General features: G+C 42.3%; 1 protein-coding gene across 1 annotated transcript in view; it reads right to left on the bottom strand.

Annotated features, from left to right (window-relative positions):
• Positions 1-523: 523 nt before the first annotated feature.
• The window catches only part of LOC109891141 (activin receptor type-1B), a 34,103-nt gene continuing 7,891 nt past the window's right edge, over positions 524-26,735 (bottom strand). The window contains exons 2-9 of the mRNA XM_020483469.2: positions 10,011-10,256; positions 8,286-8,552; positions 7,835-8,065; positions 7,517-7,684; positions 6,944-7,100; positions 6,680-6,804; positions 5,579-5,709; positions 524-5,131 (exon numbers count right to left, since the gene is read on the bottom strand). Coding sequence (XP_020339058.1) covers positions 5,006-5,131; positions 5,579-5,709; positions 6,680-6,804; positions 6,944-7,100; positions 7,517-7,684; positions 7,835-8,065; positions 8,286-8,552; positions 10,011-10,256 — 1,451 coding nt within the window. The 3' untranslated portion in view covers positions 524-5,005. The remainder of the gene's footprint in view (positions 5,132-5,578; positions 5,710-6,679; positions 6,805-6,943; positions 7,101-7,516; positions 7,685-7,834; positions 8,066-8,285; positions 8,553-10,010; positions 10,257-26,735) is intronic.

The following is a 26,735-nucleotide window of genomic DNA, read 5'->3' as shown; positions in this document are numbered from 1 at the left end:
GTGATGTAACACTATGGCCTAGCGATAGATGTGTTGGCGGTGTAACACCGTTGGCGCGTTCAAATGTTCAAGTCGGTGAGCAGCTGCTTGTGTGATCATTGTCAAAAAGCCACACCCTTCTCACTCATTTTAATTACCAAACGAGAAAGTGTAGGCTATATAGAAATGTCTGCTTTAGGTATAATGCCTGGAGTCGCTTGTGGATTTGACGGCTCTAAAGCAGTTGCACCGCCGACCTCAAATTACTGCTATGCGGGTGTAGGCTAGTGCAGATCTGATACAATCTAGCCCTAAGTCTGGGTAATGAGACTGCTGACCACACGAATCAGGAACTGTGGACGAAGCATTATTACAGGGAATAGAGACATTAAACTAGAACTTTCCTTTTGATTTGAATGAGGGGTCGGAAGACATTAAGTTTGTATCTGAAAAACATTGGAAGATGCATACGCCAAAATGCAGTATTATAAACCGTTTTTGTATTGATGTACATACTGGTGTGAGCAAATAAAGACAATCCATGTAGGAAAACAGTTGTATTTATTACTATAGGCTATATAATATTACCGATATACATGATTGGATACTAGTCCTGAAAAGGTTTTCACTTGGTTTTAAAAGCTTATTTTGATTTCTTTGTCCAGATGTCTGGACAGAGACCTGGGCGTTCTCATCATTCGTCACTTCATTAACTGGGTGGTTCGAGCACTGAATGCAGATTGGCCGACAGCCGTGGTATATCAAACCGTATGACAAAATATTTATTTTCACTGCTCTATGTTGGTAACCAGTTTATAATTGCAATAAGGCACCTCGGAGGTTTGTGGTATATTGCCAATATATCAGGGCTAAGGGCTGTATCCAGGAACTCTGCGTTGCATCGTGCATAAGAACAGCACTTAGCCGTGGTATATTGGCCATATTGGCCATATACCACACCTCCTCGTGCCTTATTGCTTAAACACTCCATAGTGTAATACAACAGCATACAACAGTTCATCTTGTCATAATTCCCCTTAACAGTATGTGATGTAGAGACACAAGGCCAGAGACACATCCCATCCATGGCCTATGATGTTTACATAGGATCACTTCCCAACCAAGGACAGAAAATCTGAACTCACCTAACAGTACGCAGACAACACCCAGGCCCCGTCTACCACTCACAGCCAAAACCATAAGCAACCACATTTTCAGGAAAAATATGCACATGTACGCACGTCCTCTTGGCCATCACCCAAGAACTATAAACAAATAATATACAGTACAGACGAGCGTGACATGGTCATAAACTAACACATTAAATCAAATAAATGCATCCAGGCCATATATATTTCCTGTGGAACAGCATTGATAAGTATCAGTAGTATTAATTTTACCACAAACAACAATCTTTTTGTGCTACAGCCACACTGAATAAGCACTCTTTACAGAGGGTCTGGGGACTCTTCACTTCACTGTTACTTAGCTTTATGAAAATGTGAAGAAATCTGTGAGCGGTATTTACCAATCACCAAATCTGAATAACTGATTAAAATGCTTAATTAATATATTATAAACACCCTCTGTTGTCACTGGTGTGATCTGCAGTAAAACAGTGATGGGTGTTGAGAACAGTTTGGTTGAGGTGCTGTGAGTGAGTAGTGCACACATTGGCCCTGCAGAGACTTTTCTAGGAACTCGCAATAAACTGGCAGGATTAGGAACACAAGGAAGAAGACTTCACGTCAGCAGTACCTTTTGAGTTTGTGCTCAACGAAAAATAAAATAAAGCGACAAAATTAACAGTACATATTATTTTCCTGAAAACAGAATACATGGTGAAAACAAGATTTGACAGATAAATCATCATCCATCATACAAACTATTTACAATTTGCATATCAAAGAGGTAATGTAGGTGGGGTATAATTTATGAATATGGAGTGGAATAGACAAAAAAATCAAATACTGTTCTATAGTAATGGGAGACATCAAATAGGAGGGACTCAGTATGTGCTTTCAATGACTCAGTATACAGTAGTGTTGCTTTGTAGATATTCCATTGGTTTATCAGTGGTTGATTGACAGCACATATAAGCCTCTCCAATTGTCTCCCATCCAAGACCAGTAACCAGTGTAACTGTTGGTAAACATTCCAAAACATTATTAAAATATCAATGGAAACTCAAATTTAAAAAAAGGGTCATATATAGTCACACCTAAAAAAGTTATTGTATGTACAGTGATAATACTCGGTCAGGGAGAATATAACATGAGGGGAAACATACATGGAGGTATTGTGAGAAAGAAAAAAGAAAAAAAAATCATCATAACAGCAATTGATGTGAGTGTTTACAAAATGGCTACAATACAGTCCTTCGTCATGAAATACCATAGAGCCAGGTGTTTGTATGGACCATTCCTGCCTCTAAGTGGGCAATAGGAGTTCCATTACAACAATGGATGTAGTAATGGGAAACTTAGATTTAAAGAAACTATGTAAGCTGATCTCTCAGTGACTCACAGTCCACTGCTACCATAAATGATAGATAACATGACCCGATAAATGAGGAAGACTTGGTCCTCATTGATTTAAAAAACAATTTCTTAGTTTATATGTACAACAGAGAGATCAGTCTACAACTTGATCATTTCCACAAATGAGTGCCTTTTGCTTCCCTTTGATATTTTAAATAGAAATTGTGCACCAATAATTGAATTTTAAAAGACTGTTATATTCAATGAAGTACCCTTTAATATAGACCACAGGGAGAATTCAATCAATCAGATTTTCTGTTAAAGTGCCAGCATTTTGAATTGTCCCTCCATGCACCCTCTGACTTCCAGGAAGATTTTTACCCACTTAAAACCTCTTAAGGATCGTTCCCTTTTTCCCTTCCAATTTTCACCTAAAATGACATACCCAAATCTAACTGCCTATAGCTCAGGACCTGAAGCAATGATGTGCATATACTTGATACCATTTGAAAGGAAACACTTTGAAGTTTGTGGAAATGTGAAATTAGTGTAGGAGAATAACACATTAGATATGGTAAAAGATAATACGAACAGAAAAACATGCAATTTCTATTTTTTCTCACACCATCTTTGAAATGCAAGAGAAAGGCCATAATATAATATTGCAGTTTAGGTGCAATTTAGCAGTGTGTGTGCAAAGTTTGAGATTGATCCATTGAAGCATACCAATACTGGACAATATTTTGTATCAAGTTTGCCCAAATGTGCCGAACTGGTCAATTGATACATTTTCAAGTACATAACAATAGAGAACATACAAAAATATGGTAATACAACATTTAAGTTGACACACTCCCAGGAATGTCATACATGATGGATCATTAGTGTATAACCTAACTTTCACACATCTAGATGGCCGGGCGGGGTGGGTGTGGAGCAGAGACAGTAAGGGTTCAAACTGTACAACCCAGTTCCTACATTTTTATCTCTGGGACCCTCAGGGTGACAAATCAGAGCAAGATTACTGAATGTAAGTACATTATTTACCTTCAGAGGTGAATGTATCAAAACAGTTGCTGTGATAAAAGTTTGTTGTGCACTCTCCTCAAACAATAGCATAGTATTTTTTTGCTCTAATAGCTACTGTAAATTGGACAGTGCAGTTAGATTAACAAGAATTTAAACTTCCTGCCTATATAAAGACATGTCTATGTCCTGGAAAGTTTACTGTTACTAACCCTAACCTGTAGAGGTTTTTAACATCAACATTGCTCCAAGTTTTCACCATAATTGCAAAGCACCATAAATTTTTTTGCTCTGATAATCCCATTTTACAATATATAATCTTCAGAAATGACTATTCATTTTAAGGACCCCCCCCCGTTACGTTACGTTAATTGAACTCTCGTTTTAATATGGTGGAACTCTGAACATCTAATAGTCAAATCATAGTGTAAAAGTAAGTGAGCAGGTTCTACTCTTTCTGGACATTTTCTGGTGTTTTGTGGTGGAAAACTGAGTGGGTCAAGTCAACCATGTTACTCATAGATAGACAGGCTAGAATCTTTTAAAATATTTGTTGTGAAGCTTGCATTCAATTTCCCCTCCCTGTTGCACACAATAAGCTTCCATTTCCAGTCACAAGAGGATTCATGGCTGATTAAAGAAGAAATCGTCAACCTATATACACTTTACTTAATTAGGCACATACTATAGTCTTTTTAAATTTGATTTAACCTCGAGATGGGAAAACATGTTTTTTTATTAAGTTGAACATGTGCTCTTTATGACAGAATGTAAAAATGAGGTGAAATCAAATGTTTTTCCCCCACCAAGTTTGATATCTCAAAAGGCACTGAATTGGTGGAATGACCCCTAACACAGAATTAATAGAAAGACTGTACCTTCCCCTTATATACTCCCTGACAAAGAAAACACCGAAAGCAGTCAGACCTCTCCCAACATCGAGTCAACATGGCATGAATACAGTATAAAGATAAAGAGAACAAAAATAAATTAATGTATAGGATAAAACCATTAGTGTCCTTTGATAAGTCTTGTGGAAAGTTACTAAGAAAAAAAATGGTTTAGAATTAAATTACACATTCTGTTAATAAATACACAGTTGTATACAGTATATATCCTGCCATTGAGATTAACATGGGCATTGTCAGGGGCAGTAGTAGTAGTAGTAGCAGTAATTGTTGGCAGCCATTTTAGTAGGAACAGAACGGGGAAGGGGGGCTGCAGGGACAGAAGGGTGGGGTAGGTTGCGGACAGGGAAGGACAGGGGTTGTCAGTAGTTTTGGCTGAATAGGCGAGGTAGGGCTGGTCACAACTCAAACAGTGGTGGCTTTAAAAAGACTGGCAGGAAAGTTTTTATATCATGTTCTTTTTACATTTTGCTTTTGTCATTTCATTCTTTTCTTTTGTTAACTTGTGCGTTCATTGGAAAAGACACTGTCCCCCGCTCTTTCTCTCTCAGTATACTTTAGTGCGGGACAGAGTCCCTAGCGCTCTCCTCAGGTCTTTGGGACAGAAACCTCTCAGACTTTGATGTCCTCCTGGACACTCAGCTGGGACAGGGTCTTCTTGATGCGCAGGGCGGTGAGGCGGGCGGCTCCGTTGGCGTACCAACACTCCCTCATGATCTTCCCCATTACACGCAGGGCCTGGGGGGAGGGGGAGGGAGGCAAAGAAGGAGAGAAAGTAGACCGTTATCTAAAGCTCTGGGGTAATGTAGTGTGTTATCTAGAGCTCAGGGATAATGTAGAGTGTTATCTAGAGCTCTGGGATAATGTAGCGTGTTATCTAGAGCTCTGGGATAATGTAGGATTGAGCGAACATGAAGAAAATTAGAGTAGATAAAGTCATACATGCAAATATGGTGCAGATATGCACAGGGATAAACAAGCTTATCAAAACCACCAATGCATCCCCAGAGAACAAGCCCCGGCAAAATAACATACTTAATTTAAAATACACAAGTATACAACGTAATACTTATAAGAAACCAGTGACACTTTCATATTAGTGAGCAACTGCTGTGCTATCATAATAGGACTGTTTGATTGACCTTAAAATAGCATGCATATCTATCTACATGTGTCTGTCCCTACCTCGTAGCTCTGCCACCAGTTGGGCACGTTGGGCCGTAGTTTCTGGTCACAAACCACCTTCCTCATCTCCTCTATGGAGGGGTCAGAGGGCACCAGATCATAGTAGGGCAGCTGGTACTCCTCATGGATACCTACGGGCAGAGGTCAAAGGTCAGGTAAGGCCCAGTTGATGATGAATTAAACTTTTAACTACATTAAGATAGAGATACTGTATGCGTCGCAAATGACACCCATTTCCCTATATCGTGCACTACTATAGGGGGTCATATGGGCAATAAATAGGGCAGGGTTCCCAACTGGCGTGCCGAATTCGGCGCACAGGGGATTTTATTTGGTCCCAGGTTTTTGTATTTTTTTATTGTTGGACATAAAAGACTGAAAACACCAGCAAATCAGCTTCAAGTTATTTTAATATTGGAAATCGGTTCCAAAGCATTTCTATGCATAATAGAGAGATATACACAGAGTGTACAAAACATTAAGAACAGCTCTTGACCCCACACTTGTGTCAAGTTGTCCGGGTGTCCTTTGGGTGGTGGACCATTCTTGATACACACAGGAAACTGATGAGCATGAAAAACTCAGTGTTGCAGTTCTTGACACAAACCGGTGCGCCTGTCAACTACTACCAAATCCCGTTCAAAGGCACTCAAATCTTTTGTCTTGCACATTCACCCTCTGAATGGCACACATACACAATCCATGCCTCAATTTTTTTTTTAATCATTATTTTACCTGTCTCCTCCCCTTCATCTACACTGACTGATGTGGATTTAACAAGTTAAATCAATAAGGGATCATAGCTTTCACGTGGATTCACCTGGTCAGTCTATGTCATGTTTTGTACATTCAGTGTATGTTATTGTATACAAATATAAGGAAGGTTTGCAAAGATTGTTTTAATCAAATATTATATATCTCTTTGGGCTTCTTGGGTCAATTTGTAGTCTACAAATGATTTGTAATTATGTTCTGGCCCCCTGGTCATCCCCTCAAGAAGAAAAACATCCAGAGGCTGAATCTAGTTGATGATCCCTGATATAGCCAATAGGGTGCCAGTTGGAACCCAGCCAGAGTGTGCTGAGGGGGAGCCTGTCTGACCTCCAGCGTTGCAGCGGCGTGTGATCTCCCAGTACACCAGGCCCAGAGCGTAGATGTCTGCACACTTAAACGAATCAAAATGCCTCATGTTGATGCTCTCATCCAGAACCTCAGGGGCCATGTACCTGACACAGAGAAAAATAGGTATTTGTAAGCTGGTCTATATCCCTGATAGGTGGTGGTATGTGGGAGAGGGGGGGGGTCAGTAGGTGAAGTTGGGAAATCAAGTACTTCTTAAGGTTGATGGCATGTGTGTGTTTGTACCTCTTGGTGCCCACTCTCTGGTTGGGAGCGATGTCTATGGTGTCAGTGGTGGACTCGTGGCGCACTGCCAGCCCAAGGTCAGCGATGGCACATGTACTGTTCTTCTTCACCAGGATGTTCTTAGACTTGAGGTCCCGGTGGGCAATACCAGGCTTACCTAGAGGAAGGCAGAGAGAGTTAGACTACCTGACAATCACTGCCTTCCTGGCAATCAATGGAACTTATGAAACATGTTCGTGTGAAACAGGTGTTTTATGATTTCCAATTCATTTAAATCAAACATTGATCATGGTCATCTGCAGTATACCACTGGCTTCCAATGACAGTCAACAACATTTAAAAAAAACGTTGAATGATGTTAATAACTGAACTATCAATAGATGCTTTACTTTAGAGGGGCTGCTATGCAAATCAAACTAGGCAGATCAATAACCCTGGAGTTTCCTATCAGCTAGTAAAGCATGGCCTACAGGAAAAGGTAGAGTAGGGAACAAATCGAAGAGCCCAGAAGAATTGACACAAACAGCAACATGCAATCCAGTTTGCACATGGGCACAAGTACAACACACTCACCCTGCGTGCCCAGGATCTCCATGTGCAGGTGTGCCAGGCCGCTGGCAGCCGACAGTGCCAGTTTGATCATGCCCTCGATGGTCACAGAGTAGCGGTTCAGGTAGTCAAACAGAGAGCCGTACTCGTGGTAGTCTGACACCAGCCACAGCTGGGTCCATGTGCCATTATCTATGAGAGACAGAGAGACTAAGTTTAGAGACCAATTGTTAGACACCACCCAATACGATAAACGGACCTGAACACCAGATAGCTACAAGAAGTGCTCTTCGAAGGGGAATATCTTTTATGTGATGTCACACGACGACGGCCAATGATTACCTTTGTTGTCTGCGGCGATGAATCCCAGGATGTTCTCGTGGCGCAGCATGACGGTCTGGTAGATCTCAGCCTCCCGGAACCAGGAGCGCTCCTCTCTGGATGAGAAGATCTTCACCGCCACGTCTCCTCCTCTCCAGCGGCCGCGCCATACCTCTCCGAAACGCCCCTTCCCTATGATCTCCTGCAGCACGATGGTCCTGGCTACCGTCCGCTGGACAAACAGAGGGAGGCCTACACAGAGACAGAGGACGGAGAGGACCGAGACATACGGACACAGAGACAAGGCAAAAAAAGAGAGGAATATTCAGTCAGACAATGAATCACATTGCCTAATATCAACCACATTTCCCCCTATGGAACTTCTTTATCTATGGAAGACATCATTAAAGCTACAGTCACATTTATTGAGATAGATCAGAGCCCTAGAGAGCCCCAGCTGTGCTGTACTGACCAGATCCTGATCCAGAGGTGGACATGTCATAGATGAGGTCCTGCAGGGTCTTGTCCTTGGCCATGTAGAGGTGGTCACAGGAGGGGTCCTCCACCTCCAGCCTCTGCCTGTGGCTGTAGGCCCTCTGGTGGTACTGGAACAGGAACACAGCCATGATTAGCAGCACACACAGCAGGCAGACGGGCCCTGCGACCACTGCCACCAGCTCCACTGGACCCCATGTACCATCAGGGCCAAAGCCGCCCCCCAGGCCCGGCCGCAAAGTCACTGAGAAAGAGGGAAGAGAGACAATGAGAATAAATACATAATTCACATGTAATTTACACTGAACAAAAATATTAAAAACACAACACATTACAATTTCAAAGATTTTACTGAGTTACAGTTCATATAAGGAAATCATTTTAAATAAATAAATTAGGCCCTAATCTATGGATTTCACATGACTGGGAATACAGATAAGTATCTGTGACCAACAGATGCATAAAAAAAAGCTAGCAGTGTGGATCAGAAAACCAATCAGTATTTGTTATGACCACCATTTACCTCAAGCAGCACAATACATCTCCTTCGTATAGAGTTTATCAGGCTGTTGATTGTGGCCTGTGAAATGTTGTCACACTCCGCTTCAATGGCAGTGCGAAGTTGCTGGAACACGATGTCGTACACATCGATCCAGAGCATCCCTAACAATGGATGACATGTCTGGTGATTATGCAGGCCATGGAAGAACTGGGACATGTTCAGCTTACAGGAATTGTGTGCAGATCCTTGTGACATGGGTGATATGCATTATCATGCTGAAACATGAGGTGATGGCGGCGGAAGAATGGCAGGACAATGGCCCTCATGATCTCGTCACGGCATCTCTGTGCATTCAAATTGTCATCAATAAAATGCAATTGTGTTAGTTGTCCGCATCTTGTGCCTGCCCATACACCATAACCCCTCCTCCACCATGGGGCACTCTGTTCACAACGTTGAAGTCGGCAAAGTGCTCGCCCACACGACGCCATACAAGACCGTGTTGACCACGCAGATGAGCTTCCCTGAGACGGTTTCTGACAGTCTGTGTAGAAATTCTTTGGTTGTGCAAACTCACAGTTTTACAAACTGTCTGATCTCAGACCATCCGGATGTGGAGGTCCTGGGCTGGTGTGGTTACACGTGGTCTGTGGTTGTGAGGCCGGTTGGATGTGCTGCCAAATTCTCTAAAACTACATTTTAGGCGGCTTATTCTCTGGCAACAGCTCTGGTGAACATTCCTGTAGTCAGCATGCCAATTGCCCACTCCCTCAAAACTTGGGACATCTGTGGCATTGTGTTGTGTAACAAAACTGCACATTGTACTGGGGAAATGTTATTTTCCCCAGCACAAGTTGCACCTGTGTAATGATCATGCTGTTTAGTCAGCTTATTGATATGCCACACCTGTCAGGTGGATGAATTAGATTGGCAAAGGAGAAATGCTCACTAACGGGGATGTAAACAAATTTGTGCACAACATTTTAGAGAAATAAGCAGTTGGTGCATATGGAACATTTTTGGGATCTTTTATTTCATTTCAGCTCATGAAACATGGGACCAACACTTTACATGTTGCATTTATATTTTTGTTCAGTATATATTTAATGAGTAAACATAACAACCCAAACGCAACTCTGAACTGTTTGAGACCCATGTCTTCTATGGCAGCAGATAGCCTGTGGAATGTGTGGAGCTCACCAGAGGGAACTTTGAGGTTGAGGCTGTTGCAGTAGTTAGTGTAGCAGCAGTGTGTGTTGAGGAGGCCCTCAGCACTCAGGCAGTAGAAGGGCTGGCCCGGGGGTACCAGCTTGTCCCGGGTGATGCAGATACGAATGTGCTGCTCTTGGCCGTCGATGAAGGACGTGGAGGCCATGCAGGCCCCATCAGTCTCACACTGGGAGCCAGTCTTCTGACACTGGGCCGTGGTGCAGTTACACCACAAAGCTGCAAACAGAGAGACAGGGAGTATTTCAATATTTTGTAATTGCTTATGAAGTTGTGTCCGGCATTGACACATAAGTGACATTTTTTCACTTCTCCACTGTATGAGAATGAAGTTCATATCCAGCAGAGGGCTCTCAAAGACAGCAGCAGTGCCACCAAGCATAGGACTATAGACAAACAGATTAACGGTGTGTTTATTACATTTTTCCTCCAAATTAAAAAAACACCACGACAGCGTAACACCCCTACTCTACAGAGGTGGTTCATCCCAAAAAACAGTATATGAACTTATCAACTGTAAAACAAACTGCATGACATCTTCAAAAGACGCGGTCGGTGGCAGGCCACAAAACAATTGTGGCCATTTTAAATGTCTCTGCCACTTATATTATTGGATGGAGGGGCCTCGCGAGTGGCGTAGCGGTCTAAGGCACTGCATTTCAGTGCTTGAGGCGTCACTACAGACCCGTGTTCGATCCCAGTCTCTGTCACAACTGGCCGTGACCGGGTGTCCCATAGGGCAGTGCACAGTTGGCCCAGCGTCGTTTGGGTTAGGGGACGGTTTGGCCGGCAGGGGGCTTTACCTGGCTCATCGCGCTCTTACAGCAGACTGGGTTCCTGCAGGCGGACTTCGGTCATCAGTTGAACAGTGTTTCCTCCGACACATTGGTGCAGCTGGCGGGCGGGTGTTAAGGAGCGTGGCTTGGCCGGTTTCAAAGGACGCATGACTCAATCTGCGCCACTCCCAAGCCCATTTGGGCAGGCCGCGTAAGAGTTCTATTTTTGTCTCCTTGTTTTTCGGGTCCTCTAACAGCGTAAAAAAAGTATATACACACACACGCACCTAATATTGAGCTGCACCCCCTTTTGCCCTCAGAACAGCCTCAATTCATCAAGCCATGGTGACTCCAATGCTTCCCACAGTTGTCAAGTTGGCTGGATGTCATTTGGGTGGTGGACCATTCTTGATACACACATGAAAAACCCAACAGCAGTGCAGTTCTTGACACACTCAAAGCTACTACCATACCCCGTTCAAAGGCACTCAAAATCTTTGTATTGCCCTTTAACCCTCAATAACACATACACAATCCATGTCTCAATTGTTTCAAGGCTTTAAAAATCGTTATTTAACCTGTCTCCTCCCCTTCATCTATACTGATTTAAAGTGGATTTAACAAGTGAAATCAATAAGGGGTGATATCCTAAACTGACCAAGTGAAAGCTAAGGCAGGTGTTCGTAATGTTTTGTACACTCAGTGTATCTTGATTAGATAAGTATTCAACCCACGGAGTCCATATGTGTTTTTGGATAAGTCTAAGAGGTTTGCATACCTGGATAGTACATGATTTGCACATTATTATTTTTGTTAATTCTTCCAAGATCTGCCAAGTTGGTTGTTGATCATTGCTAGACAGCAATTTTCAAGTCTTGCCATAGATTTTCATGCCGATTTTAGTGAAATCTGTAACTAGGACCCTTAGGAACATTCAATGTAGTCTTGGTAAGCAACTCCAGTGTATATTTGGCCTTGTGATTTAGGCTTTTGTTCTGCTGAAAGGTGAATTTGTCTCCTGTTGGAAAGCAGACAGAGCCCTAGAGGAAAACCTGGTTCTATCAGGCAACATTTATTTTAATCCTAAATAACTCCCCAGTCCATGTCGATGACAAGCATACCCATAACATGATGCAGCCACCACGCTTGAAAATACTGTATGAAGAGTGGTACTTAGTGACGTGTTGTGTATTCCCCAAACATAATGCTTTATATTCAGGACAAAAAGTTCATTCCTTTGCCACGTTTTTTTTTGCAGTATTACTTTAGTGCCTAATTGCAAACAGGATGCATGATTTGGAATAATTTCACCATGCTCAAAGGGATATTCAGTGCCAGCTTATTTTTTTTTACCCCTCTATCAATAGGTGCCCTTTGTGAGGCATTGGGCAACCTCCCTGGTCTTTGATGTTGAACAACCATTATTGGCCACAGACTTACATTTTTACTCCCATACTTATTTAGGCTTGCCATTACAAAGGGGTTGAATACTTGACTCAAGCCATTTCAGTTTTGTAAAAAAAAAATCTAAAAACTGGTACTGTATGTATGTATGTATGTATGTATGTATGTATGTATGTATGTACAGTACCAGTCAAGTTAACACTCATTCAAGCGTTTTTCTTAATGTTTTACTATATTGTAGAATAATAGTGAAGACATCAAAACTATGAAACAACACATGGAACCATGTTGTAACCAAAGCGTTAAACAAATCAGAATATATATACCCGATGAAACGGATGGCACTGTGATACTTTACTCAGCAAACTGGATGCTATTTTGTAAATGACATCGCCGAAGTCAAGGATCGGTAGGATAGTCAGTTTTACGAGGGCATGTTAAGGCATGAGTGAAGGAGGCTTTGTTGCGAAATAGGAAGCCAATTCTAGATTTAATTTTGGATTGCTTAAAGTGAGTCGAAGGAGAGTTTACAGTCTAACCAGAAACCTAGGAATTTGTAGTTGTCCACATATTCTAGGTCAGAACCATCCAGAGTAGTGATGCCAGTTGGGCGGGAGGGTGCGAGCAGCGATCGGTTGAAAAGCATGCACTTAGTTTTACTAGCATTTAAAAGCAGTTGGAGGCCACGGAAGGAGTGTTGTATGGCGTTGAAGCTCGTTTGGAGGTTTGTTAGCACAGTGTCCAAAGAAGGGCCAGAAGTATACAGAATAGTGTCGTCTGTGTAGAGGTGGATCTGAGAATCACCTGCAGCATGAGCGACATCATTGATATATACAGAGAAGAGAGTCGGCCCGAGAATAGAAGCCTGTGGCACTCCCATAGAGACTGCCAGAGGTCCGGACAACATGCCCTCCGATTTGGCACACTGAACTCTATCTGAGAAGTAGTTAGTGAACCAGGCGAGGCAGTCATTTGAGAAGCCAAGGCTATTGAGTCTGCCAATAAGAATGTGGTGATTGACAGAGTCGAAAGCCTTGGCCAGGTCGATGAAGACGGCTGCTCTTTTATCAATGGCGGTTATGATATCGTTTAGGACCTTGAGCGTGGTTGAGGTGTACCAATGACCTGCTCGGAAACCAGATTGCATAGTGCAGAAGGTACGGTGGGATTCAAAAATGGTCGGTGATCTGTTTATTAACTTGGCTTTCGAAGATTTTAGAAAGGCAGGGCAGGATGGATATAGGTTTATAACAGTTCGGGTTCCCCTTTGAAGAGGAGGATGACCACGGCAGCTTCCCAATCTTTGGGAATCTCAGACGATACAAAAGAGATTGAATTGGCTAGTAATACAGGGTGCAACAATTGCGGCAGATAATTTTAGGAAGAGAAGGTCCACATTGTCTAGCCCAGCTGATTTGTAGGGATCCAGATGTTGCAGTTTTTTCAGAACATCAGCTGTCTTGATTTGGGTGAAGGAGAATGTTTTTGTGCTGGTCAAGGGCAGTCAAGTCTGGGGTGAAACAAGGGCTATATCTGTTCTTAGTTGTACATTTTTTGAAAGGGGCATGCTTATTTAGGAGGAAAGCGCTATTGAAGAGAAACCAGGCATCCTCTACTGACGGGATGAGGTCAATATCCTTACAGGATACCCGGGCCAGGTCAATTAGAAAGGCCTGCTCGCTGAAGTGTTTTAGGGAGCGTTTGACAGTGATGAGAGGCGGTCGTTTGACTGCGGACCCAGGACGCACGCAGGCAATGAGGCAGTGATCACTGAGATCGTGATTGAAGACAGCAGAGGTGTATTTATAGGGCAGGTTGGTCAGAATGATATCTAAGAGGGTGCCCATGGTTACAGATTTAGGGTTGTACCTGGTAGGTTCCTTAATGATTGTGTTAGATTGAGGGCATCTAGCTTAGATTGTAGGACGGCCTGGGTGTTAAGCATGTCCCAGTTTAGGTGAAGAAAAACAATATATACACAAGGGACGGGAGGAGACAATCAAAATGATATCCCCACTGCAACACCATCTTGGATATGATGACAGCTTTGCACACCCTTAGCATTCTGTCAACCAGCTTCACCTGGAATGCTTTCCAATAGTCTTGAAGGACTTTCCATATATGCTGAGCACTTGTTGGCTGCTTTTCCTTCACTCTGCAGTACAACTCATCCCAAACCATCTCAATAGGGTTGAGGTCAGGTGATTGTGGAGGCCAGGTCATCTGATGCAGCACTCCGTCACTCGCCTTCTTGGTCAAATAGCCCTTACACAGCCTGGAGGTGTGTTGGGTCAGTGTCCTGTTGAAAAACAAATTACAGTCTCACTAAGCGCAAACAAGATGGGATGGCGTATCGCTGCAGAATGCAAAATGACTGTAGTCCTAAGAGTAGGCTGCTATGGTTCTTTTGCTCCTGCATGCGTTGGAGCATGTGCAGGAGTTCCTTCCAGTAGATCACACCTGCAGAATTGTGTGGTCTGGTAGACCATACTCCTCCTGAATGCCTTCGAGTCTCTGCTTGGCTGGGGTGGTGTGTCCGAAGTAGGTGACAACCTACAACCCTCTGACTCCAGGCCATCATGCACAACAAGTTGCAGTGTGTGTGCGCTTCAATTGAGATCTGGCATCTCCACTAGCCGCATCCCTTTACCATGTTTGCACCACTGTCGTGTAGCACCAGTAGCACAGGCTCACCGTCAATAGCCCACACCTGTAACATCTAAAGGAAGAGGTTGCCGATGTATTCTCCTGTGTGGGATCTGGTCATGGCTTTGACATTAAGGACTACCTGGACTCTGTTTCAGTCCTTGAAGTGAACAGTTAAACTCAGAGCTTCTGTGGACTCCAACCAGCAATCTGTTGTGAATGCCATACTGTTGCCATCATTTTCAAAAATGGACAGAACTTGTTTTAATCTTCTCCACTACCTTGCTATGTACTTGAATCAGCTTTTCTGTGTGATAAAATATTTTTGACTTTAGAGTGTATCTGGGTTCTGCTTCAGTCAGCAGCCACCGAAATCAAACACCTTCAACCACGTTGAATGATTGGACATCTATGGCTATCATCTCCTTCACCTTTTTGTCATGTTTTTTGCCCTAGGATCTGAAGGCCCCCCCCTATTTTCTGTGTTTTGTCAAATATTTGTAGCAGGGTGAGCTGCAGTGTTGCTGGGGAAGAAGTTATTCTCTGTGCATTTGTCCCTGTGCCTCTTCGTAGGCATCGTTGTGTCTCAGTTTCAGGTGAGCCCACAAATTGCTTGTGTTCTTGGCGGTGTCGTGTTTCACATTTACCTAGGCTCTGAAGAATGAGCTGCCTCATGCTAGCCAGCTGGACATCAACATACATGTACTTAGCTATGTTTTCATCAATTGCAGGGTTGCAGCCACTGATTTCTGGTAGTTGTCACTTGAAAGGAAAAAAAATCTAAATCACAAAATTAGCTGCTGGCACAACGTTGCCTTCTCGCCTTCAAGCATTGCCTGAGTGAAAGGCATCAAGTACCTCTACACAACTAGCTAGCTGGCTAGCACTCGTCATGGAAATGGGGATGCCAAAACGTGAATTTGGACCAGTCTCTGGCCTGAGAAATGACAACCCATACATCAACATGTAGCAATGAAGCGCTACTTTGTAAACTTCTGTGTTTTTTCAGTGTCTGAAAACATTTTTCGCAATGAGCACATATAAACAAACCAGATTTTGCAGGTTGAGGTTTCTTAGTAGGGTGTAAAGCAATTGCCGTGCTATGACACTTCACGCAACAGTATATGGGTCAGTACACATTTTTAGCACTTTATTGACCTGGCAAGCTTATATTTACTTAGCACTCAACATAGTTCACAGTAGGTCACTCTCCTCTCCGACTGGTGTAGTTACATTGGGTGTCCATAGCCATGTAAAGAGTGCCAGCTCCCTCTTCAAGACATAATAATGAAATTGAACAATAAAAAAAAGTCTAATTCTATAAAGAACAGCTTTTTTGAGCGTTTTCTTCACATTTTATATCGGTCCTTTTCAGTGGATTAACCTAAACACTGATAAAGTATATCCTAAAAGGATAATATATCGGTTGGGCTCCATTTGATTTGATAAGATTATATTTTGTACAATAAAAAAAACAACAGAAGAACAAACATACATCCACAACATCACCCCTGCCCAGACCGACCTGCTCACATCTCCAGTCTCAGCATCATTCTCAGCCACATGGTCTCAAACGGCACTATTTTGTTTCTCTCCGTTGCCCACGCATGTTCAACATTTAGACAATAAAGAAACGTTTAGATAAAGCACCAGACAACTTTCTAACTCCGCCCATGACTTTTGGACTTTATAACATTCCCAGAAGGCAAGGATTACAGGGTCATTGTTAATTTTACATTTAAGACATGACTTTGCCGTTGTGCTGTAGAATTAGTCTTGAGTAATAAATTATATAAATGAGTTTATACTGGATTAAGCATACATTTTCATTAACTGTAATTCCATTAGTTATGGTCGGGCTCTATTTTGAATGACAAGCAATTTGACAAATTCTTGCACTTGCAGACGTCAACAGAAAGCTCAAAGACACCTTGGTCATATGATACTCTGAACCTACAGGCTCTATAAAAATGGTAAACACATGGGGGAAGTGAAGTTCAAAAGACAAAAGGTCTATTTGTTTAATGCTGACAGCTTGCTTTTAAATAGTGGTTAGTGGTGCTCTACTGACTGTTACTTTAGTCAAAAATGGACTTTGCCCATACAATTTCATAATCCTTCATCTTGTGACATCATACTGGTCCTTTGTCTGGCAATTACATGGAATTTGACCAACCCAGACTGAGATCATTGGGGGTAGGGGAGTGAACCCAGGATGTAGTAGTGGGGGTGGGGCAGTACTTAAAGGGGGAGCTCCTACATTTCGGGGAGATTGCTGTCAATTGTGGAGGTTTGGGATTAGCCCCAACCTAGAGGATATGGTAGGGGGAATTAAGGGCAGAGAAGGGAGAGGCGTTTGAGGGGTGGCACAGTAGCAATCAATGTGGCACAGTCAATGTTTTTTTAATCCCCAGCAGCAATTACTGTTTTTTGGGGGGTAGGCTTTGGTGGGTTTTTGGGAAGAAGGGGATGGGGTTGTAGTAGTGGTTTGTACAGAGGATGGGGTTGTGGCTGTCATTAAACTCAGTCTAGACGGTGACTGCCTAAGTAACATTTTGAATAAATGAAATGTATTGGGGCACCGAGGCTAACACGGTGTGAAAGGATCCATGAGCATGAACAAGTGAAGTTCATAGGAGCATGTCAAATTGGATGTCAAACGAAAGCTAAGATCCTATAATTTCTCAAAATTAAAAGGCATATTTTGGAAAGTATTCAGACCCCTTGACTTTGTTATGTTACAGCCCTATTCGAAAATATATTAAATTGTTCCCCCCCCCCCCCCCCAAATCTCAAGTATTCAGACTAGAGGTCGACCGATTAATCGGAATGGCCAATTAATTAGGGCTGATTTCAAGATTTCATAACAATCGGAAATCGGTATTTTTGGGCACCGATTTAGCCTATTATTTTTTATACCTTTATTTAATCTAGGAAAATCAGTTAAGAACACATTCTTATTTTCAATGACGGCCTAGGATTGAGGCAGAACGACAGATTTTTACCTTGTCAGCTCGGGGGATCCAATCTTGCAACTTTACAGTTAACGAGTCCAACGCTCTAACCACCTGCCTCACGAGGAGCCTGCCTGTTACGCGAATGCAGTAAGCCAAGTTAAGTTGCTAGCTAGCATTACATTTATAAAAAACAATCAATCGACTGTCGTTGCTCCAATGTGTACTTAACCATAAACATCAATGCCTTTCTTAAAATCAATACACAAGTATATTTTTAAACCTGCATATTTAGCTAAAATAAATCCAGGTTAGCAGGCAATATTAACCAGGTGAAATTGTGTCACGTTTCTTGCGTTCATTGCACGCAGTCAGGCTATATATGCAACAGTTTGGGCCGCCTGGCTCTTTGCAAACTAATTTGCCAGAATTTTACGTAATTATGACATAACATTGAAGGTTGTGCAATGTAACAAGAATATTTAGACTCATCGATGCCACCCGTTAGATAAAATACGGAACGGAATAAACGTTTTGTTTTCGAGCTGATAGTTTCCGGATTTGACCTAAGGCTCGTATTTCTGTGTGTTTATTATAGTTAAGTCAATGATTTGATATTTGATAGAGCAGTCTGAGGGGTGGTAGGCAGCAGCAGGCTCGTAATAGTCAAAGGTATATGGTTTAGAGAGATAGTCAACGCGTTATAATTCCTGTAATAACTTGCGGCTGAACTTGAAAGGGCTTCCTTCGTTATTTTACCGTTCATGTCTTCCATAGAGGATGTCTTGATCTACTTCAAATAATGTCTGTGTTTCGTGCAGGCTTAAACCGCCTCGGAGTTTTGATACCTTATCCTAGTGAGATTTACACAGGTAACGTTTGTCAAAATATTTTCATAAATCCACTCTACAAAAAAAAACGATCTTCGCTTATATTTAGCCAATATTGATCAGTTACCTTGTCCTATGGATATCTACACAGTTATACAATTTGCAAGGTGGTGAAAGCCTACACGAAACACAGACCTTATTTTAAGTGAATCTAAAAATACCCTATGGAATAAATGAATGAAGGAACCGCTTTTCAGATTTTGCTAGAAGGTGTCATGGGAATTATGACTAGCACTTTGGTAGTCAATTCGTACCATGTCCATTATTAAAATAGGATTTCCTGCATATAGAAATTACAGTTTTTGTTTTCAACATTCATCACAGGTAACTTAAACTCTATTTTTTATTCAAACAGTTGAGAGTATTTGTCTCCTAAGCAGACTCTTCAGTATCATTGTCACTTCAGAGCTCTGTGTGTGTTTTACAGATGGCAGAGAAAAGCAGAGCACCAGTGTGGGGACTATTACATGGAATTGGCACCAGGGAAAGCAAGGTGTCTTATCTGTGATAAAGATGTAAGCATGGGGTCAGCAACAGCTAAATCAAAAAATAGCACCAACCTGTGGAATCACCTTAAGAACACCCATCCAAAAGCCCATATGTATTATATTAAGTTAAAATAAGTGTTCATTCAGTATCGTTGCAATTGTCATTATTACAAAAATGTATATACACACACACACACACACATAAAAAAAATAATTAAAAAAAAAATCGGTATCAGCTATTTTTTTTGTCCTCCACTAAATCGGTATCGGTGTTGAAAAATCATAAGCAGTCTACCTCTAATTCAGACCCTTTACTCAATAGTTTGTTGAAGCACCCTTGGTGATTACGCTACAAGCTTGGCACACCTGTATTTGGAGAGTTTCTCCCATTCTTCTCTGTCAGGTTGGATGGGGAGTGTTGCTGCACAGCTATTTTTAGGTCTCTCCAGAGATGTTAGATCAGGTTTAAGTCCGGGACTTGTCCTGAAGCTGTGTCTTGGCTGTGTGCTTCGCTGTCCTGTTGGAAGGTGAACCTTCGCCCCAGTCTGAGGTCCTGAGTGCTCGGAGCAGGTTTCCATCAAGGATCTCCCTGTGCTTTTCTCCGTTCAGTCCCTGCCACCGAAAAACATCCCCACAACATGATGGCGCCACCCCCATGTTTCACCGTAACGATGGTGCCAGGTTTCCTCCAGACGTGATGCTTGGCACTCAGAACAAAGAGTTCAATCTTGGTTTTATCAGACCAGAGAATCTTGTTTCTGCCTTTTGGCAAGCTCCAAGCGGGCGGTCATGTGCCTTTTACTGAGGAGTGGCTTCTGTCTGGCCACTATACCATAAAGGCCTGATTGGTGGAGCGCTGTAGAGATGGTTGTCCTTCTGGAAGGTTCTCCTATCTCCACAGAGGAACTGGAGAACTCACGTCAGAGTGACCCATGGGGTTCTTGGTCAAGTCCCTGACCAATACCCTTTCCCCCCCCCCCCCCCGATTGCTCAGTTTGGCTGGGCCGCCAGCTCTAGGAAGAATTTTGGTGGTTCCAAACTTCTTCCATTTAAGAATGATGGAGGCCACTATGTTCTTGGGGACCTTCAAAGCTGCAGAAATATGTTGGTACCCTTCCCCAGATCTGTGCCAAAACACAATCTTGTCTCGGAGCGCTATGGACAATTCCTTCGACCTCATTGCTTGGTTTTTGCTCTGACATGCTTGTCAACTAAGGGACCTTATATAGACAGGTGTGTGCTTTTTGAAATCATGTCCAATCAATTGAATTTACCACAGGTGGACTCCAATCAAGTTTTAGAAACATCAAAGATGATCAATGGAAAGAGGATGCACCGGAGCTCAATTTCTCATAGGTTCGAAATACTTATGTAAATAAGGAATCTGCTTTTAATTTTAATACATTTGCACAAAAAAAAATCTAAAAACCTGTTTTCGCTTTGTCATTATGGGGTATTGTGTGTAGATTGAGGAAATTGCTGTATTTAATCAATTTCAGAATAAGGCCGTAAGTAACGTAACAAAATGTGGAAAAAGTCAAGGGGTCTGAATACTTTCCGAAGGCACTGTATATATTTTTGGGGGCATAAGCAAAGGCTTTAATTTCTGTTCAAACAGATGGAAAAGTTAAAATCTCTCTACCGGAAACAAAAGCCTTAAAAGATAGTGGAAATAAATCAGCTGAATTAAGCTGAATAAGCTTAATGTTGATAGAAGCCTAATTGAAAGTGTAACTACAACCATGAAAATATAAGGCTTCAAAAACATGAATAGCTAAAGTAGTGAGAAATGAAAGGGGATTATGACTTGCTGTAGGTAGTGTAGTTAAGTGCTGATACTCTAGACGAGGAGGGAGGAAAGAGCACCAGGCCAGGCGCGGCACCTGATGAAGACACCCAGACGCCACCACGCAGAAAACACACTCTACTCACCCTATCCTCCCCGACTATCCCACTCAAATCGATACAGAGGAAGTGTGTGTGTGTGTGTGCACGCACGCTTGTGCACATGCTCCTGTTATTGTATCTGTGCTCAGTCTTCTGATTCTAGTTGGCTTTCTAAACATAGGTTCAGTGATCTCAGATAAGCAGGCAGTGTGTTCCTCGCATGGTACTTAGTCCGTGGGGAGGCATGTTAACATTCATGTGATGGAATGGCCATTTGCCATGTTCGGTCAGTGTTTGGTTGAAGAATGATTGGGAAGCAAGAGGGAAAACTGCAAGCCTGAGAAACTCCAGCATCAGAAAACATGATAATTTGATCGGTGAGAAGAACATGTAGGTTATGCTGGAACAAAATATGTTTCCATGTCAACATACTTTGATCAATCAAGGCCAGAGCGAGGTCTGTTCAAAAGAGTTCCCATTTATTTTAAACAGACAGTAAAACCAGATACATAATAGGCAGGCAGCCCAAACTTGTGAGTACTTGATTTGATTTTTCCCCCTGGTTATAGTGCCCATGGGAGACTGGCATCAGATACTCAGAGCCTTGACACAGGAGTCCTTGGAGACAGGATGCAGCGTGTCAATTTGAGACGGAGAAAAAAAACATTGAAAATCAATGTGCAACTACAGAAGTAGATAATGCAATTGATAGAAATGAGATAATAGGGGAAAACAGACCTCTTAACTTACTAAATGACTCCTTTGGTAAAAGATATGCATTTGTAAAATGCTTTCAGCATTAGCCCCTCTCAATAATTACATGCCTGTTTTGTAGATCCCATGAACTGCGCTTAATCTTACTACACAGTCCAGCTCATCCCATCCTCAGTCTAAAATACTTCTCTCTTTCCACGTATCACAAACCCAGGGAACGAGAGCTGGTCACTCTCCCTGTCACCTCTTCTTTAAACATCTCAATCATACCGTTTCACAAACAATTCCCTGTTTGTCTTTAAGCTTGTTTACTCTGATGCTCTTTATCAACAAGGATGTACATGCCGAGTTGTAAATATGGACTGAACAAATGAAAATGTATTTTCAAAAGAGCCCTGAAGTGAAGGAACCTTCTCACCCCTCAACCTTGATACAAGGTACAGCTGTGGTTTAGAGTTTCCCCTGGGCTTGAGTGGTTAAGCAAAGTCATTTGGAGACTTTTATTCGGTGTGGTATAGATATAGAGATATAATGGTATAGATATATGGCATAGATAGTAACACACATATGCCTGTTTGGGTCTGTCAGTTACAGCTACTAGGCTGTGAGAGTATAGGGACTATTCACATCTATGTTGGGGGGGCGATCCAAATCATGTTGACTAACATAATTGGGTTTCACAAAAAGTTTTTAATATTTCAGAATGATTTGAACATGAAGCGTGAAAATGCTAATATACAGTTGAAGCCGGAAGTTTACATACACCTTAACTCAGTTTTCACAATTCTTGACATTTAATCCTAGTAAAAATTCCCTGTCTTAGGATCACCACAATATTTTAAGAATGTGAAATGTCAAAATAATAGTAGAGAGAATGATTTATTTCAGCTTTTATTTCTTTCATCACATCCCCAATGGGTCAGAAGTTTACATACACTCAAATAGTATTTGGTAGCATTGCCTTTAAATTGTTTAACTTGGGTCAAATGTTTTGGGTAGCCTTCCACAAGCTTCCCACAATAAGTTGGGTGAATTTTGGCCCATTCCTCCTGACAGAGCTGTTGTAACCGAGTCAGGTTTGTTGGCCTCCTTACTTGCACACACTTTCAGTTTTGGCCACACATTTTCTATGGGATTGAGGTCAGGGCTTGGTGATGGCCACTCCAATACCTTGACTTTGATGTCCTTAATAATTTAAGCCATTTTGCCACAACTTTGGAAGTATGCTTGGGGTCATTGTCCATTTGGAAGACCCATTTGCAACCAAGCTTTAACTTCCTGACTGATGTGTTGAGATGTTGCTTCAATATATCCACATCATTTTCCTACGTCATGATGCCATCTATTTTGGGAAGTGCACCAGTCCCTCCTGCAGCAAAGCACCCCCACAACATGATGCTGCCACCCCCGTGCTTCACGGTTGGGATGGTGTTCTTCAACTTGCAAGCCTCCCCCTTTTTCCTCCAAACATAACAATGATTATTATGGCCAAACAGTTCTATTTTTGTTTCATCAGACCAGAGGACATCTCTCCAAAAAGTATGATCTTTGTCCCCAGGTACAGATGCAAACCATAGTCTGGCTTTTTTATGGCGGTTTTGGAGCAGGGGCTTCTTCCTTGCTGAGCGGCCTTCCAGGTTATGTCAATATAAGACTTGTTTTACTGTGGATATAGATACTTTTGTACCTGTTTCCTCCAGAATCTTCACAAGGTCCTTAGCTGTTGTTCTGGGATTGATTTGCACTTTTCACACCAAAGTACGTTCATCTCTAGGAGACAGAACGCGTTTCCTTCCTGAGTGGTATGACGACTGTGTGGTCCCATGGTGTTTATACTTGCGTACTATTGTTTGTACAGATGAACGTGGTACCTTCAGGCGTTTGGAAATTGTTCCCAAAGAAGAACCAGACTTGTTGAGGTCTATAATTTTTTTTCTGGGGTCATGGCTGATTTCTTTTGATTTTCTCATGATGTCAAGCAAAGAGGCACCGAGTGAAGGTAGGCCTTGAAATACATCCACAGGTAGACCTCCAATTGACTCAAATTATGTCAATTAGCCTTTAATGACTCCAACCTAAGTACATGTAAACTTTCGACTTCAACTGTAGGTACCATATAGGTGCATTGTATTTGTGCCAAAAATAAGTTAGCATTTGAAACACTGGTCAGGTAAACAAAACCAAAGCATGGGTTGCTGTCATACCTTATCCATAGATTTCTTACAGGGTAAGGAAACCAATATTTGATTTTGTAATTTGGGTGAACCAATTTACGGTCAGAACCTGGTAATATCAAGATGTAGAATGGACATAAACCTAACAACTTCAATCACTAATCTGATGAGGAAATACACAATTCACTGAGAATGCATTACATAGGATGAAGAAACGATACTCTGAGACACCACTCCATACTAATTGTTAAACATAGAAAACTAGCACCGGAGGGGATGGCTGCCATTTTACTGGCTCCTAACCAACTTTGCTATTTTGTTAGTTAAAAAAAGAAGAAGTTGTAACTCATTTTGTACACAATGTTGCTGCTACCTTCTCTTATGACCGAAAAGCTGGACATCAGAACAGGGATTACTCACCTCGAACTGATTAAGATTTTTCTTTAAATGAGTCCAACGCGAAGGATATACTGCTCCCCGGAGACCAGGCCCTCATCCCAGTCATTCGAATTAAGAAAATACATACTGGGGCGGAGGTCTGGGTGCCTTGCGAGAATTTGTTGAGAGTGAGTAAACCACCACTACACTCGGTATTATTGGCCAAAGTGCAATCATTGGAAAACAAACTGGACGATCTACGATTAAGAATATCCTACCAACGGGACATTAAAAACTGTAATATCTTATGTTTCATCGAGACTTGGCTGAACGACGACACGGATTATATAGAGCTGGCTGGTTCCTCTGTTTTTCAGCAGGACAGAGCAGCTACGTCTGGTAAGACGAGGGGCGTCTCTATACCTGCTGGTGTGCGATGTCTACTATTAAAGAAATCTCGAGGTATTGCTCTTCTCAGTATTGCTCAGAGCTGTAGACCACACTATCTATATTATTCGTAGCCATCTATTTACCACCACAAACCGATGCTGGCACTAAGGCCGCACTCAATGAGCTGTATAAGGCCATAAGCAAACAAGAAAATGCTCATCCAGAAGCATTTGGCCGGGGCTTTTAATGCAGGCAAACTTAAATCCGTTTTACCTCATTTCTACCAGCATGTCACATGTGCAACCAGAGGAAAAAACCTCTAGACCACCTTTACGCCACACACAGAAATGCATACAAAGCTCTCCCTCACCCTCCATTTGGTAAATCTGACCATAATTTTATTCTCCTGATTCCTGCTTACAAGCAAAACTAAAGCATGGAGTACCAGTGACTCGCTCAATACAGAAGTGGTCAGATGACGCGGATTCTATACTACAGGACTGTTTTGCTAGCACAGACCTGAATATGTTCCTGGATTCATCCAAATCCTACTACACCGGCTCTTGACACTCGGATGTGGAAGGATTGAAAACTATTATGGACTACAAAGGGAAACCCAGCCATGAGCTGCCCAGTGACGGGAGCCTACCAGACAAGCTAAATGCCTTTTATGCTCGCTTTGAGGCAAGAAACACTGCATGAGAGCACCAGCTGTTCCAGACGACTAAGTGATCACGCTCTCCATAGCCGATGTGAGCAAGACCTTTAAACTAGGGATGCACCGATATTACATTTTTGGTCGATACGATAGTTCTCACACACACAGCGGTCTAAGGCACTGCATCTCAGTGCAAGAGGCGTCACTACAGTCCCTGGTTTGAATCCAGGTTGTATCACTTCCGGCAGTGATTGAGAGTCCCATAGGGTGGTGCACAATTGGCCCAGCATCGTCCGGGTTTGGCCGGAGTAGGCCGTCGTTGTAAATAAGAGTTTGTTCTTAACTGACTTTCCTGGTAAAATAAAGGGTTACACACAAAAAAAGTTATTATGTATGTCCCTATTACCAGTAAAACATCAAAACCCATTTATTTCACTTACTTGCTGTTTCATTGTTCAGTCCTTTCATTCTCAACAAGGATTTCATCATACATGTCAAGCAGTGAAGTTTCAGCTCTGTCTGTCTGTGGCCCTGTCACTGTCACTGTGCCCGTTTCTATCTTGTCCAGCTGCGTATGTAACATTTCACGTAAACCCTGTTTCTTGTCTGCATCGAAGTAGCGGCCCTTGTACCTAGCATTGAGCATGGTGGCGACACAGTAGAGGGTTAGAGAGAATGCCACCAAATCGCTAGTTCACAGCCTCGAGTACTTTTGTAAGTTAACCCCACGGTCTGTGTCAGCAGTTTTGTTGAGCACACGTTTCAATGCCATGGCAGAGGGTATCACGTCTTCTGCAGACGCAGTTGTTCGAATAAGGAGTGTGTTCATGTTTCCAAGTTTCAAACATGTTCTCAAATGCAATTGAAAATGGCAGCAGTGGTATGAGAACCAGCACATTCTTGAGCATGCAATACAGCTTTCCTCAGTACAAAAATCCTTGTCGAACCACTGTGCTGTCACACTCAGCATGCTCATGGGGCTGACGTCGCTGGCCCAAATATCAGTCGTGAAGCTAATAGCAGCGACACCCATAGCAAGTAGCTCATGGATGTGATTCAACAATACTGTGTAACTCTAGTAGGGAAACGTGAAAAATAGCAGTGGTAGTGGTAGTGTGTACGGTAGTGGTAGTGTGTACCGGTGCTCAAACAGTCAACGAAAGCCAACATCATCCACGACAGAGAACGGTTGATGGCGCCGAAGAACATGGCTGACTTTTTACTTTCTCTCAACCAATTGTGCAATTTTTTTTGTGTGTAACTTATTATGTACACAATGTTGCTGCTACCGACTCTTATGACCCAAAATAACTTCTGGACATGAGTACAGCGATTACTC

This window comes from Oncorhynchus kisutch, linkage group LG5 (genome assembly GCF_002021735.2).
Source record: "Oncorhynchus kisutch isolate 150728-3 linkage group LG5, Okis_V2, whole genome shotgun sequence".
NCBI lineage: Eukaryota > Metazoa > Chordata > Actinopteri > Salmoniformes > Salmonidae > Oncorhynchus > Oncorhynchus kisutch.
This window is presented reverse-complemented; position numbering and strand designations above follow the sequence as displayed.